Source organism: Pygoscelis adeliae, unplaced genomic scaffold, assembly GCF_000699105.1.
Source record: "Pygoscelis adeliae isolate BGI_AS28 unplaced genomic scaffold, ASM69910v1 Scaffold15, whole genome shotgun sequence".
In the NCBI taxonomy this organism is placed as follows: domain Eukaryota; kingdom Metazoa; phylum Chordata; class Aves; order Sphenisciformes; family Spheniscidae; genus Pygoscelis; species Pygoscelis adeliae.
The window spans coordinates 4,422,233-4,437,986 of record NW_008824988.1 but is presented as its reverse complement, the minus strand read 5'-3'; the positions used below and the strand labels follow the sequence as shown (position 1 = coordinate 4,437,986).

Below are 15,754 nucleotides of genomic sequence, written 5' to 3'. Positions count from 1 at the left end.
TTTATTTTAAACAGCTACTTTAAATGGCCTGGTTTTCAAGAAATACTAAATATCCATAACTTTCATGAATTTCAGGGTTCTCATTTTTTTTGCATAAATATGAGTTTTGGAGGATAACTTTATAAATTTAAGCTCAGAAGTTCACAAAGTTGCATCATAAATTGATTCATAAATACTCCAGCACTGCAGTTTCATCACCAAGTATTTTCCTAGAATTTGGCCACCAACATTTTAATGTTATTCCTCTCTCTAATGCAAGAACATAACCCACAGCTGAAGAGAATTACTAATGCCATGCAGCTGACAGAGTATTAGATGAATTTTTCAGTTTGTCAATTATCTAATATTTCACTACTATAAAGTGAATTTGCAGCAAGTTTACAACTACACATTCATAAATATATGTGATACCTCTTGCCACACAAATATACATGTAACTCAAAAAGAATTTTATGAGAATAAGAAAAATTATTTTATATAGTAGAAGATTATTGCAAACATTTTCTTTGCATTATTCATCCACCTGCAGCTAGTAAAAAGTTGTCACTCTATATGTAATCTGACAGCTCAATTCAATCACAGTTAAAACACAGGACCCAAGAGGTGTAAAAGAGATCACGGCCACTGTCATGTTTACACATTTCTGAGAAAGTTTTATAATTAATTTCATGCATGCTTCTGTCCATGTCCTGCTACTGGCAGATAAAATCCAGTCTTCAGAGAACATCTTTTCATCCATCTTGCAATGAATGTCTTCTCATCATTACAAGTGGAAGGCACAGCATGCCATTAGGGAGCTCAGACTGTGAATTAATGTCTTTTGGAAACATTTTTGTAACTGATTCCTCTCTAGAAGACTAAAACTAACCCATCCTTTTGACTTTTCCTTTTTCCTGGCCTCTCAATATATGGATTCAGAGAAAGAGCTCTCATAAAAGTGACCAGAGGTAAGTATCACTACATCTTATAAACCTATGCTAAATTAAGGAAATACATTAACATTGTCACACAACAAAACCAAAAGTAGCAGGAACACATCTGCAAATATAGGGATGTTATAACTTTTCTACTTCGTTAATAATTTATATAGGCTAACGTCCTAAAGTCACAGAAATCTGACAGATTTCACTGCAGATTTGCATCTACTCAGAGAAATCAGCTTTACCCTGGAAATAAGGCTCCCTTCTCCTACTAGAAGGACATCACTGGTTTTCTAGAAAAGCCTCCCACAAGATTTAAGCAGCTTCTAGCTAGCATTATTCTACTTTTTCCCCTCTTGGGGAAAAAAAAATATCTGAGACATTCAGAACGAGATTTAATGTAGTTTCTACTTAATATCTTTTCCCTGGAAAACACTAATGCAGCAATTTAGTATCTGTAATATCAGTACCAATAAAGGATGTCTCAAATCAGTAAAATTAAAACCAAACATCTGATAATTCCTAGGGTAAGATTTACATAGCTAATCCATAAATTACCCTGAAAATTATGTCAAGAAACCAAATGGCAGTAAATGCCAGAATTAAAGTTGCCTTTGTATAATGCAGTTTTTTAAATTGCATAATCACACACTTATTATTTTTCCACTGGGTACCTTCCACCTTCAGTTCACAGATTGGAAACTCCTTAATGAGTAGCTATTTGGTATTTTTAGTTTTATTCTCTTTGTTCAAGGCATGAGCCTATGTTTTATTTACCACACATTAATTAAAAGTGTTATTAAAACAGAATTGGTAATTTTTCTAAGATCTTTCTGTCATGGCTATCAGATACCCACTAATACATTTATTTTCAGAACACTCAAGACGTGACAGGTCAGTATTATTTATATTTTGCTGATGCTGAACAAAAGCAGAACAAAATTAAACCCTGAAGAATGAGACAACTAAGGCTAGTTGTCTCAAAGACAAAGCATTCATTACTACAAAATGCCCACTTAATCCCAAAGGAGATATATCCATTTCACAAATAAGTAGCAGGTTCTGTGGGGAAAATGTCATGTAGGCACAACTAAATAATTAAAGACTTCCATCTGATACATTCGCATAAAGACCAGACAAGCAACCTTAATTTCCTGATGTTTCAGGGCTTGGCTTTGCAACCTAAGATATTTAATTTTGACATAATATTTCTTTCCAGTTTTCTAGTTTAAAATGGAAGCCAAATGACAAATAGTACTTCTGCCATGGGTGTTACACTGACTGTGGACACTTACAGCTCTGCCGGGTGATCTCATGGGACAAAAGCAGGAGCAGACTATAACGTGCTGCGTTTCAGCTCTAGAAGTCATGAATTTCCTTCTCTCTTCCCCTTCTCTAGCTTCGTATCCAGCCTTATTTTCTCCAGACACTAATCCCACTCTGTCACCTCACTATCCCTTCCACCCGGCCCTGCCAAGTTCTCGCTAGCTGCTTGTCAAATCCTCCCTTGGGCTGACTGTCACCAGACTGAATCCCCCCCCAGATTCGTTCCCAATCCCTGCCATGTAGAGACATTTTACAACTTCCTTTGAGTTCCTTACTTGCTCTCAGTAAACCGTCCTGAAGGAAACTAGGGTCAAATGCTACCTTTTCCCAGCTCTTAACCTCATTGCTTGGTCAGTACCAGTTTCTCCGTCTTGCCTGCCATCCCCCTTTTCACCAAATCCCGGGTACAAATCTATTCCTTTCTCTCTGCAATGGGTCTATGACTCTATGTAGCTGAGACCCTGCCAAAAGCTACCTGCACCCCAAAATCTGGAACAGATCACTGAGAATGCTGGAGAGACTAGGACCTTCAGTTGTTTGCTCTGGTTTGGAGTAATCATTGCAGCTGAGGATGCTTTACTCTTAGTTTGAAGCTTCCTTAAGTATTCAGTGGAGATGGTGCTTGTGTCGTGCACAGGAGTTACTCGAATTGCAAAATGACACAGATTGTCTTAAGGCTCTTTAAGTTGCCACTGGAACAGTCATCTTGTGAAATCAAATATTTCTTGGGAGATAAAAGTGCTTTTACATTAATCAGTACTCAACACAAATTATGATCTGAAAGAAAGGTCAGACAATGAGCTGCTTAAGGCTGGAAGTACTGAGAATAAAATTCCTATAATTTATTCTGGTTCAACATGACTGGCTAATGACGACGTTTTAATTGTCACCATTTATCAACACACTAGTTTCACAGCTTTGAAGTTTGATAACATTTATTAAGAAAATTTACCATTCGCATGCAGGTTGTCAAAAAAAAAAAAAAAAAATAGGCCCGTGCAATCTTTTTCTCTCGGATGGGAAACTAACTCCCATCAAATGAGAGGATACTGTCCTAGAACATTTTATCATAAAGGTTTATGATTAGTATTGTGTAATATAATCTTCCAAGATAGTGGTATTTAATTTATAAATATGTAACATGATTATTATATATAACATTATTAAATGTAACATTATCTCTTCTGAGTATGTTTTGTAAAAATATTTGAGGTACTTTCTGAGTCTGTTCTAGGGAGTTAACACAACACACAAATCCAAAACCAAAGAAGTTCGACACTGGGTCTATAAATCCAGTTCTGTAATCCATCTGTAAGTCTATAAACACCTTTTTTTCTTGTTTCATAACAGCATAATTTGAAGTAACAAATGGAAAGATTGTAAGCATTAAACTGACCTTCTATAAAAACAAGTGGAGTCTAATCAGGATTGAGTTCCTGCTTTGTAGGCTGCTATGCAAATAAGAACTCATGCATTAAAATCCCCCCTCCTAATTTACCCACTGTTGTTACAAGCAGTTCTTGCAATATCCTACCTTTCCATCTGGTTGCGCTATCAAAAACAAAAGCAGGTTACTAAGAGTGTGCATCACATGAGACATGTAATTGCATTCTCTGTGTTATATTTCTAACATATTTTTGCTTCCCACTACAGCAACTTCTACTCCTAGATCTCTAATAGATTTTAAGTACACGAGTACACCTTCTCTGCAAAGATGTTACAGTACATTTTAAAAGTAAACATGCCAAAACCCACCAAACTCATCTAACTAGACAGCCAAATTATGATCTAGCACAAGAAAAAGATTTTGGTAATTAAGTTGGCCCACCCATTTTTAACGTAACTATATTCATTATGAACATTAATGTCTCTGCATTATGAACATTGTCCATACCAAGTGCAACTCTGTCTTCAAACATATATGATAAATTGGAAACAAGGGTCTATTGCACTGTCAGAAGTGATAATTGTTTATTGCACTACACAGATGAAACTCTGGTTTTGTTTTACTTATCCCTTTAATTGAAATAATCACATCACATTCCAGGCCAACTATAGAAGACATTGACAAAGTAAATGATGTATTTAAGTCATCCCATATAATGAAATTACTTCATGTTATACAAACACAAAAAGCATCCATTCTTATATGGAATTTAATGGGGATATGTCCACTTTCGCAATGTCAAGATGAGACACAAAAAGGAATTGGCATGACATATTAAATGTGACTTTTATTGACAGAAGAATTATCAATTATCAAGCTTGCTGAGAACTGAAATGGGATAGTTTAAGCAGTACTGTGCACTATTTTTCCTTATATTCCTTTATACTTAATAAAGCAAATCTTGTTACAAAGAAATGCCTTAAAAATCCCATGGTTTGAAACATAATGGCCTGAGAGTATCAATTTTTAGGTCCTTTAAACTGACTATATTTCACCCTCAGTAACAAATTCTTAAATATAACAAATATCTAATAAACATATTCAGTAGTTTTTATGTAACCAGACAAATCAAAGGAAAGAAAGGATGGGGTTATAAATTTCATATCCTATGTGTTTACAGTGAAGAACAAAGTATACATCTTACATTTGATCTAAATGCCTCAGATGGTCAGCCAAAAAGCTGTCAGGCAGAAAAGAACAGTTCCAATCAATTCTGTAATGACATTAGCTAGGAAATTAATATTGGGAAACGATGACTAATGCTCATATAACCAAGTTCCTGTAAGCATAAAGCAGTATGCGTTGAAAGAAACTGTCATTAGCTACTGTATTTTTCTACTAATTGAGTGCTGAGCATTGGCCAGATTTTGATCTGGGTTCTGTTGCAGGATTAACTCAATAATTCAATGTAATTCGAATTCAAATCTGGCTCTTTATTCTTTTTAAAGAACTAAGTCTTAAAGTGACGCAAAGTAGGTATTTTCTTTTTAAATAGTCATCAAAATCCAACTAGTCTGATGGATTCTTCATTCAATGCATACAGCCACATAATAGAACAGGCAGAAGAAGTAGACTCTTTATACCTGGGTATGCCTATAAAGCTTCCATTGACTCTCCTATTGTTTGCTATTATGAAAATGAATGAAGACCAGCAGCTACTCATTTAGCATATATTTGATTCAAATGATAAATATACAGAAAGAGCCAATTTTAAACCAGCCAAAACATTTTAAGCGAAAATGGTTGCACCAGCCAATCTTTAGTTTCTTTCCTGAAGTTTATTCCTTATATTTAATGAGATGTCTGTTGTAAGAAGATATAAGGCCACAAGTTAAAAATTAACACAATATAGATGCTGATCAGGAAGCTATAGAAGAAATCTTAAACTACGTGAAGAAATTTTATAAGCTTTTTTGCAAAGTTAAATTCAGTAAAAGGAATACAAGTATTTCAGAAATAAATATTTCTGAGTCTAGAGAAAAATAATAAAGCAATCAAATCCTATCGGATTGTCATATAGTTGAAGGATGGTGACTTCAGCAGTCACACTAGCTGACAATAAGCACAGGTAAAGGAAATGTACACTGTTCCACTTTGGACAGTACAGTGTTTGAGCCATCCCTTAAAAAGTAGCTAAACTAATCGTTTTGAAATATTTACATATGAGTATCTTAACAAAACAGACAAGTTTACCTTCTGTATCTTTTACTTAACTACCAACACCATTGTTTTGCCCCTCAATATTGCAAACAGGGTACAGCCCACCCGTGTTACATCAGGATATACTGATGTTGCTGGTGGTTTGAATTTGCACTCCAGTCTCAGGAAGACCAGACCTGTGTCACCCACGTGTGTCCAGGTGCCAGAAGAGAACTCATGGCACTCAGCTACGTGAACACACATCTCTGCCTAGATGACTTCAGGAACAATTTTGTTACTTCAAAGAGTTGCAGGAATTTGCATGTGCACGAAGGGCCTTGCTGTTGCCATGGCTCCCTCTTCTAAGGCTAGTCATCTCTCACAGCTGTGAGGCAGGAGATGGCAATGAGTCCATTCCTTTCCCCTGTGGAGCTAACTGTAACCCAACAATTAGTGAGCTTGAACAAGGTCTGGAAGAAATTTGCCTTTCAAAAGTGAGATCTGTTTTATCCAGAGTAACACACGCAGTGGTACAAAGCCCAGTATACTATAAAGGCTGTAAACCAATTTATAATTTACATGTTCCTACAAAATGAGCAAGTAATTCCAGTCTACTCTCTGAGGATCAGAAGCACACCACAGATACTGCCAGTACCTGTGCTACGAAGTTCAGCACAAAGATAAAAACGTAAAAACCCATAATGAATGAACGAGCATTTTGTAGGCATTTTCAGCAATAGTTAATTTTGCAGATTTTTATGTCAGAAAGTATTTTTCCCTACTTACATTTGAGTAGCACTTACGTATCTGTTACAGAGTGGAGAAGTGGCCAGCTTTCCTACTATAGACTGAGTCATTAAATAATACAGAAATATTTTTGAAATGGTATTCTTCACAGATTGCCATAGCTACAGAGAAACAGAGCAAATTCATTTGTTGTAAAATCACCCTTCTGAACTGCATTAAAGAACTTAATAATAGATAATATGTACATACCTGTGTGTGGGCATGCATGCAAGTATGCCTTATATACATTATATATATATAAAAACAGATGGATTACAATTTACTAAAAAAAAATTTCTATCATTAGCAAAATTAATCTGTACCATGCAACATTAGCCACAGATCTCTAATTATTAAAATAATGTATATGATAGAGGAATTCTGATCAGCTTCTGTCCAATCCTGGAGTTTAGATGACCGAAAGGATTTTTTTTCACCTAAAGGAGCTCCTTTGTAAAATTTCCTGGAAGACTGACTAAGAATATTTATTCTGAAAAGGTTCTTTGCACAGTAAAAGGCTGAAGTTCCATTTCTATAATAAAATACATCAAAGTTCATTATAGCCTCTGCAATGACAACCTGGGGTACTGACTGTCATTTTTTTCAGCCTGAATGAAAATTCCGATTACTGCAATCCGCTGTGGAAAGAGAATGACAATCATAGGCCTCCAGCAACAACACGGGAGCATAATCTATTGTTTGCTATTGTCTCAAAGGCTGTAATGACTCTTATCTTCACACCAAATTGAAGAGAGAAGCTCATTCCAATTATATAAAACAATCTCACAAACACTGCTACTTGATTCTAATTGTGAAGTAAAACACCCAGGTCAAGACATGTTATCCCAACTAATTATGCTTTAAACATATAGAACAATGCAACAGTCCACAGAAAGAGAAGATACTCATCAGTGTTGGGTTTATCTTACATTAAAGCAGTACATTTACAGTACAATGCTTATTCTGAAATACATCGCCAGCCTTTTTCATTTTATAAAGCAGAAGCCAAGGGGAAAATACACTTTTGTTTTAATACACTTAAGCGCCTTGGATCCAACCTCTCCTACCCAGGCATTGATTTAAGATTGGCTAATTAATTCATATGAATGGGGAAAAAAAAAAAAAGCTCTTGAAGAAACTGAAGAGCATATTGTTAAGCAAAGACTAGTTCAGTTTAAGTAACATAGCAAACTTGGCGATAATGCTTTCCACACACTGTTTCCCTTCACAGTCATTTTTACCTGTAAAACTGAATGAAATTCCATGTGCCATTTAGATCAAAATTATAGCAACACATGATTATTACACAAATTATGTATCCCCTTAATTGAATCACAGTCTTTAACTGACAGTCAATGTAGTCTTCTCCAAGAAGTGCTCAAAGAACACTGAATATCACAGATTTCATATGACAATTAATTTAAACTATGATGTTTAGACAATGGAAGAGTAGCATTCTCCAAATTTTATTTTACTGCAAACTACCTTGTAGCTGTGGGGCTTGATGCAAAACCTGCCTGATTGCAAGGTGCTGCTCTCCTAGATTTTGCAGAGCAGAATCTGGATGCCTGCCACAAGTGTTTAGTGAAGAAAGACACCAGGAGTATCCTGTGCCAGGGTAGGAGGCTAGAGTACTAGATGGGAGCTACCTGGGAAGAGGTGGCAGTGTGTGTTTACAGGAGCATTTAAAAGTTGCCTACAGGATTTTCAGTGTGTTAGTGCTATGGGAGGCAAAGTAAGGAGATGCTTGAGCAGAGTTAGCTGGGAGGGAGAGACTACTGAGGTCGGTGGGTCCTTACTTTGTACTTTGTTTGCTTCTACTGTATCATGGTAATTTTTCTCAGGAGAGACCTAAGCAAAAGCCACTTGGTATTACTGGCGAAGGTAACAGAAGATCGTTTGCTAAGAGAAGGAAGGGCTTTCAAGGAAGAGCTGAGGCAATCCACTACATTACTCTCCATTGTTTTTGCACTCTTTCAAAAGATATTGAATGCATATCTTTGTGGGTGATTGGATCTTTGCAAAACAAACCATAATTGCAATTTGTTTTCTCCTTTCTTTGAAGCTGTGCCCACAACTCTTTAATCTTAAAGACTGACAGGCACATGGCCAAAGCCCGACTTCTCACTCCTTCTGGGACAGATTGCTGATATAGGCAATGTATAATGCCATATAACTCAGAAAGACAGAAAGACAAAGATTAATACAGGGAGGAAAAAAATTAATCATAAGTCTTCCAAGTCAAATTTGGCCAAAACCAAAGTCTATGCAGTGCAGAGAGCAAATCCTGTGAGTTTGAAATAGAACAATAGAAAATACCATATACATAAAAGATATCTCAGAGTTTAGTAGCTCGATTGCATGCTCCAAATGTATTATGGTTATAATAAATTATAGTCGATACAAATGTCTATATTACAATTTAGTAAGAAATTAGGCTAATTGGAAGTTAGACATGTGAGCAAATACCACTCCTCAAAACCAAAGGTAAGCCAAACTAGCCAAAATCTAGTAAAACAAAAAAATACACTTTCTTTTTGTTTTAAAGATTTTTTTTTCTGTTAAAAAAAAAAAAGAGAAAAATTCAGAATTATTTAGGGAACACTTTCATTTATGAGGAAAAGGCCATTTTTCATCTGAAAATGTATACAAACAACATTTCAAATAGTTTCAGTATTGTTGCCAAGAAATTATTACACTGTGAAGGGAAATTTTTTGAGATAGGGACATAAAATGTAGTAGATTAATTATTGTAATTCTAGGCTAATCTCTTTCTGAGCTGTAAAAATGGTTACCAGTTCTCTTAGGTGTATGCAGAAAAATAAGGGCTACACTTTAACTCCAAGGTTTTCAATTTAAGCCCCAAAACTCAATTATGACTCAAATTCTTGAGCATGAAAGCTCAAGAGTTAAATCTCTCTATAATCAGTTCTTATTACTTCTGACCAGTTTAATTACAAAATATTTTGTGCAGCTGTAAAACACTCGTCAGAGGTGTCCTCTTAATCCGCTATAGGGAGTTAGAAGTTCCTTACCATAACTACACTGTAGTCAGTACAACTATTTTAATTTATATGCTGCTCTAGCCTATAATATTACTAATGAACAAAGAATATTCTCGCAACAGTAATTCATTAATCTTCTGTAGATTAAAGTTTTTTGTAAGCAGCTTTCAAAATTGGCTTTTATGACTATGGAATGCAAAATCTGTTTTCTCTCACAGAGGATAATTGAATAATGGCAGTATTTTTTGTTTGACCTTTTGAAGAAGCAAGACAGCTTGGACTGTCAAACCAACTCCATAACACACATCAAACCATGCTTTTTAATAAACACATTATTATTTTTCTTCCAGCTGTACTTCCTGTAATGCATCTTACTTTACTCACACTTTATTTGGTTCTGGACTCAGAGGATCAGCTTTGTTAGTGGGATTACATCAGGGAATTCAGTCAAGTCATTGCAGGCATGAGTCTGACCTACTGAAAAACAACAGCTGTTTTCTCTCTTCGGGAACCTTTGAAAATCTGCGGTGTGTAGGTGAAGGAGCTTGATCTTAGAGCAACTAGAGGGCCTATCCTTCCTAACCAATACTAAAGGACATTTCTCTCTATTCCAGATAGCTTGGTCTTAAGGACTGAGAAAGCTGAGAACAACAAAAACTGCTACGCTTTTGGACTACATTTTAGCATCTTCACTCTAGTCAGCGGACTGTGGGAAAAGGCATCTTACCATCACTGTTGACACAGACGACGACAGGAACCTGTGTACCAGGGCCACATGGCTTCTCATTGTCAGGAATGCACTCCTCCAGCCCCATGATTCTCCAGTCATAGCAGGAGGGCTCTTCACACGGGATGGCTTCCAGCAGGTGAGGGCAGTTTCCTGTTCCTCCCGTAGGCTCATTGGTGATGCGCCGTTTCCTTAGTTTAAAGCCTGAAATGCCCATGAAAATACAAATGGCAGAATAATTCAATTCTGAAATGCAAAGTGAAGAGATTTTTATCTATCTACACCTGAGTGAACAGTTCAGTTTCTCTTCTGTGTAAAAGATACCACAGACACTCAGTGCAACACTACATTTTAGATAACTGGGTAGAACAACTCATTAAAGAAGGAAGAGAGGTAAAACTTCACAAGAGCATCAAAAGTTTTGAGCTTATTCAGTAAGCTTTGCCTTAAACCCCTGTTTATCCTAGTCATACGTATTCCAGGAGGGAGACAGGAGTCATTTCCTGTGCATCACTCTTGCCAGATCCATCTCATCTAACAAATCTTGGTTACTTCTCAGGTATCTTCCAACAGGGATGGATTATCAAGTGAAATCAGCTTAGAAACATTCCCCTCCCCCCAAAAAAAAGAAATTAAAAAAAGACTACATTGCCAGAAAAGGCAAGGCAAGGAAATAAACCCAAAAAGTCCTATGAACAAATTTTCAGTAATTAACATCACAATATTGCCTTGCAAGCATTTACAAATTTCCTTAAGACTACCTAAGCTCATTTTGGATCAGAGAAACTGATGGGCCTTTATACAGTGTGTCATCTGCCAGGTCAATGTCAATCTCTAAGAGCAACCCTCTCTCTCCCTTTCAGGATGGCATGTTGAAAAAGCCAGACTAAATGTATAGTCAGAAGAACCTAACCAAACTGAATGGATTCAGGAAATATTTTCTCATTTAATGATTTTCTACAGTTTCTGATATATCTAATCAGAATATTTTAACTTTGGCAAAGGTTTGTTTCTTTTTACATCTCTTCACAGTCTCTTTTGTTTTATCTCAATATTCAGGCAGGCTAGTAATACACAGATATTTTTTATAAAATACTACATATAACTCTTTAATTTCTACCAGGACACAAACTAAACAGTACAGAGTTTTCAAACACATATGTGCAAGAATTGATTCTTTGTTTGAAGATGTGCCTCAATTCAATTATAATAAATATTACTTTAAAAATACATTTCCATCTATCTTTAATTATTTTTTTCTAAGTTGAAGAGGTCAGCCAAATTATGTCCAAATGGTTTACTCAGCCTGCTACAAAGGGCTGATATAATTTCAAAAAAAGAACTCCAGTATCTACTGCAACAAGGAGGCAAATGATCCACAGTAAAGGGACATTCCTGAAATATGTAGAGAGATTTGCTGCTAAAACTGGGAGTGCCTGTACAACTTCTACACCATTCTCTCAGAGGAACTGTCAATGTAATTATAAAATAAAATATAAGAATTTCCAGATAAGAGGAAAACATTGGCAGTTGAAAAAAGATGTCATGTGTGCAGGACTAAAGACTTGCATAAAGTACATGCTAATATGTTTCCATGAGGCAGGTGTCCAAATCAGTCTCACAAACCTAAACATTACCCCCAAAAAGGTAGCAAATCTTTCAGTGATGGAAGAGCAACAGAAATAACAGACTACTTGACAGCCATACTCAGAGGAGACTTAAACCAATAGGCTTACACACCAAACTGCTTTTTGCTTCTTGAATTGATCAAGGTTGGGCCACATTACCGTGAGACAGCATTGTAAAACTTGCATTATTGCTGCCCAGACTGAAGTGTAGCTAGCAGTATACCAGGAAGAAGAAACTAAGCTAATGTGGTAATTACAGTTGCTCCTTCAAGTGGACATATGTGGCTGCCCTTTCTTATGAGTGTTTTCAATCAAGGAACCAGGTCTGCGTTCTCAACTTTTGTCAGATGATCCCATCGCAGCAATGACTAGGCCAGTTTTTCTCTTTTACAGCCAGAAACCTGCAGATGTCTTACATGAGGTCCTTGTCACTGTATTCTTGCTTTCCTATTTTGATGTCAGGTTACTACAATCTGTTCTGCATAGGAATAAACTGTAAAACATGTGAAAATTGAAACCAGCACATATGTCATCAGTAAAACAGTGTCACTTGCCAACAGCGAATGGTCCCAGCTCTTTGCCAGAGCATGCTTTATGGTCTACTGGTGAATTCTTAAGCTATTACTGAACTGTAAATCTTTGAGTGACTTGGACACTATGCACCTCAAAGGCTGCTTCTGCCCTCCTTTCAAGACAGTGCCAGAATTGTGATTTGAACACATATACAAACTGTATCCCTTTCAGTTTGAGAGGAAGGTTTGAAACAGGAACTGACCTCTAATAATACAAACTGACCTTGAGAGCCTAGTAAACAGCCTACATTTTTGCCAGCTTTGGTGGAGCAGTAATGCTAAATATAGTCCTAATTCAATGACCTTTTTTTGATTCTCAGGGACACTGGATATACCCTTCTTGGTACAAAATTTAGTATGCTTGCATAGCCAGAGGTGTTTAGTGACTTAGGAATATGAAATAATCACCACTGAAAGGCTTTGCTGAATTTTTACATACCCTTCTTGGCCTGAGGGTCATCACAGCTTTCATAGGTGCATGGTCCCCAGGCTGACCACGCCGAGGTCTCACACTCTGTAGGACAGGGGATATGGCACAGCTGGGAGGTGCTGGGAAGAGGTCCCATGCACAGCCTACGGTCCACTGGCCTCGAGGCTGTCAAAACAAAGTCAACACATTTCTCACATGTCACTGGTCATGATCCTCAGCTCTAAGTGGACAGAACCATCCTTCGTTCAGAAAGGCTGCTATCTCATCATTTCAATCTGATGAAGTGATGGAAAAAAGCCTGTCTTGAAAAAATGAAACAGAAGTCAGTTTACTCTCTGCATGAACAGAGCCAAACCCGATTACATCGATTCAGGAAGACTGTAGATATTGCAGCATCCTCTCGGACCTAGTCCTTTCATTTAATGGATAGATTATGTTACTACAACAATTGTTCACATTGCGCTCTGTGTAAATCAATGTCCTGCTGTCTTACTGCGTATGTCTTCACTTAAGAAACTGAACAAGAAGCTGTATATATCCCTTTGCTCCTATATGAAACTATAGCTTCCAAAGCCTGGTTAATTAATATTTAGAAGATTATTTTTAAGCTATAACCTGAAACACAGTTAAAATTATGACAATTTTTTTTTCTTTTACTGAAAAGATCTTCAAGTGCACACTCAGCAATAAGATTTGTGCAGTAACAGCTTTAGTTCAAGAAAGGCTTTGTTTTAGATACATATATGGTTTGCATATAATATATATATGTAAAATAATTTTTATATATTTATAATTATATTATAAATATTTATATATTTAAAATAATTAAAACTGTGCACAAGAACATTGATTTTTTCATTAAAGTATTATTAATCTATAAAGACACATGTGAAGGCAGATTCTTCTGTTCTTTAAGGATCAATAAACCCTGGAACAAGCCAATCACCCTGCTCCTTCCACACTTTACTCTTTTGAATTCCCAGGTTATACAAATAATAGGACAACTCTATAAGGTGCCAGAGTAAGGCACAGAACTCTAAAACAAAATGTACCATTTCATTACAAGCAAGATTTTAATTCCCTTTCATAATATAGGACTTGACAAAATATTAAACTAAGCAGAGAAGATCTGCTAGAAGGCAAAGTGAAGTCTGCCGTATTCATTCACTTTGGTTGACTGAAGAAACATGCAATTCTTTAACTTGAAACACTCTCATCCTACTCCCTCAGCATTTTTTCACAGGAAAGTTACCTCATTAATTTTCTGCCACCACTACAAATAAGCTTTTTTGATGGAAAGAGCTCTCTGATGAAACATATTCTGAAAGAAGTTCAGAATATGACAAAATATCCTTCTGAAAGATGAGATCAATAACCAGAGATAAAATGTTAAAGTAAACATCAGGTGGTTAAAGAACGGTCTCTTTTGTAGATATGTGTGTATCTTTCCATTGAGACTTTTGAAGTAGATGATCTTTCCATTTACAGATAAAGTATTCAATGCTCACTTTTTAAGGTGAAAAGGGAATGAAAAATCATCACCCTATTCTGGTTTCCCATGTTGCCTCCTTTGGCACAGTTTTACACTGTGTGGCTCCACATAATGAGGGCATGAAGATGGCAGATATTCATTCAACATTACTGCCTCCAGCTCACCAGTCTCTTAACACAAAATAATACAAGAACAAATATTCCAACATTTGCATAATGCTATGTTGGAATTAAATTTTATGACAGAATATTGAATTTTACAATAAGGTTGACAGGCGCACCTAACGTGCATGATAATCAACATAATATGCATATCTTGTGTAGAACATGGATATAAATAAACATAACTTGCCTGTAATTAAATTTGTATTGAATAGTTTCTAATAAAAAAAGAAAAACAGTAAGTAATTGCTAACCGTACTTTCTTAACCTTGATTTAATCAGGGAATTGCCCAAGTGAGACAGTTGAAATTAAGGGTCAATTACACCCCTGAGACGCAGCCTTGCTTCAGAGAAAGTGTTCTGAGGTTGCATCAGCATAAAGAACTTACCATCATACCAGTTCCTGGGATGTTACTCAGAAAAATAACAAAGACCTTTCATCGGGAAGCTTTAAATAGCAAATTTTCATATCACAGATGTTTCATATCTCAACCAGATTTTTTAAAGAGTTTGCCAATAGAAGGTACTACTGTACTACTGTCGCAATTCATTTGGCTTCAAGCTAAATATGTGATGGTCCTGAAATTCTAAAATATGAGGAACTGTGACTGTGTTTGGCTTTAAAGAGGCTGACTTAAGTAATAGGAATGCTATTTCAATTTTTTGGAGGTATCTGTCCAGTAAGAATTCTAGGTCTTGTCAGCAAACATTGTTAAATAAACTTATCGTGAAAAAACTTACTGAAAATATCTGCCTTTCCCATCACTTAGAGTGTAGGGGAAGAAAGAAGTGCTTTGGGGACAGGTAAGTGGTATCAATAAATCTCTCAATATGCCAAAATGTTTTTGAAATGCTCTTCTTCGAACATAAGTGATGTACAAATTTCTGCTACCAGATCTGTTATATATAGCTTTTAAAACAAAAGAATTCAACAGTAGGACAGACAAATTACATTCCAGCTCATTAAAAAAATGTTTTCATCATTGAACACTCAGGGTGTATTTCACCCAGGATTACTCAGAATTCTTTCTTTGAGATATGACAGTAAAATAAGAAAACTTAGCCTTGCCTGGGTATCTTATGAACATCTTGCTCCCATTAATTTAAATGGATTTCTTTCA

General features: G+C 36.1%; 1 protein-coding gene across 1 annotated transcript in view; it reads right to left on the bottom strand.

Moving 5' to 3' along the window:
* THSD7A (thrombospondin, type I, domain containing 7A) overlaps nt 1–15,754 on the bottom strand; it is a 209,512-nt gene that overhangs the window by 89,141 nt on the left and 104,617 nt on the right. The window contains exons 5-6 of the mRNA XM_009326106.1: nt 12,990–13,145; nt 10,351–10,554 (exon numbers count right to left, since the gene is read on the bottom strand). Of these exons, the coding sequence (XP_009324381.1) occupies nt 10,351–10,554; nt 12,990–13,145 (360 nt within the window). The remainder of the gene's footprint in view (nt 1–10,350; nt 10,555–12,989; nt 13,146–15,754) is intronic.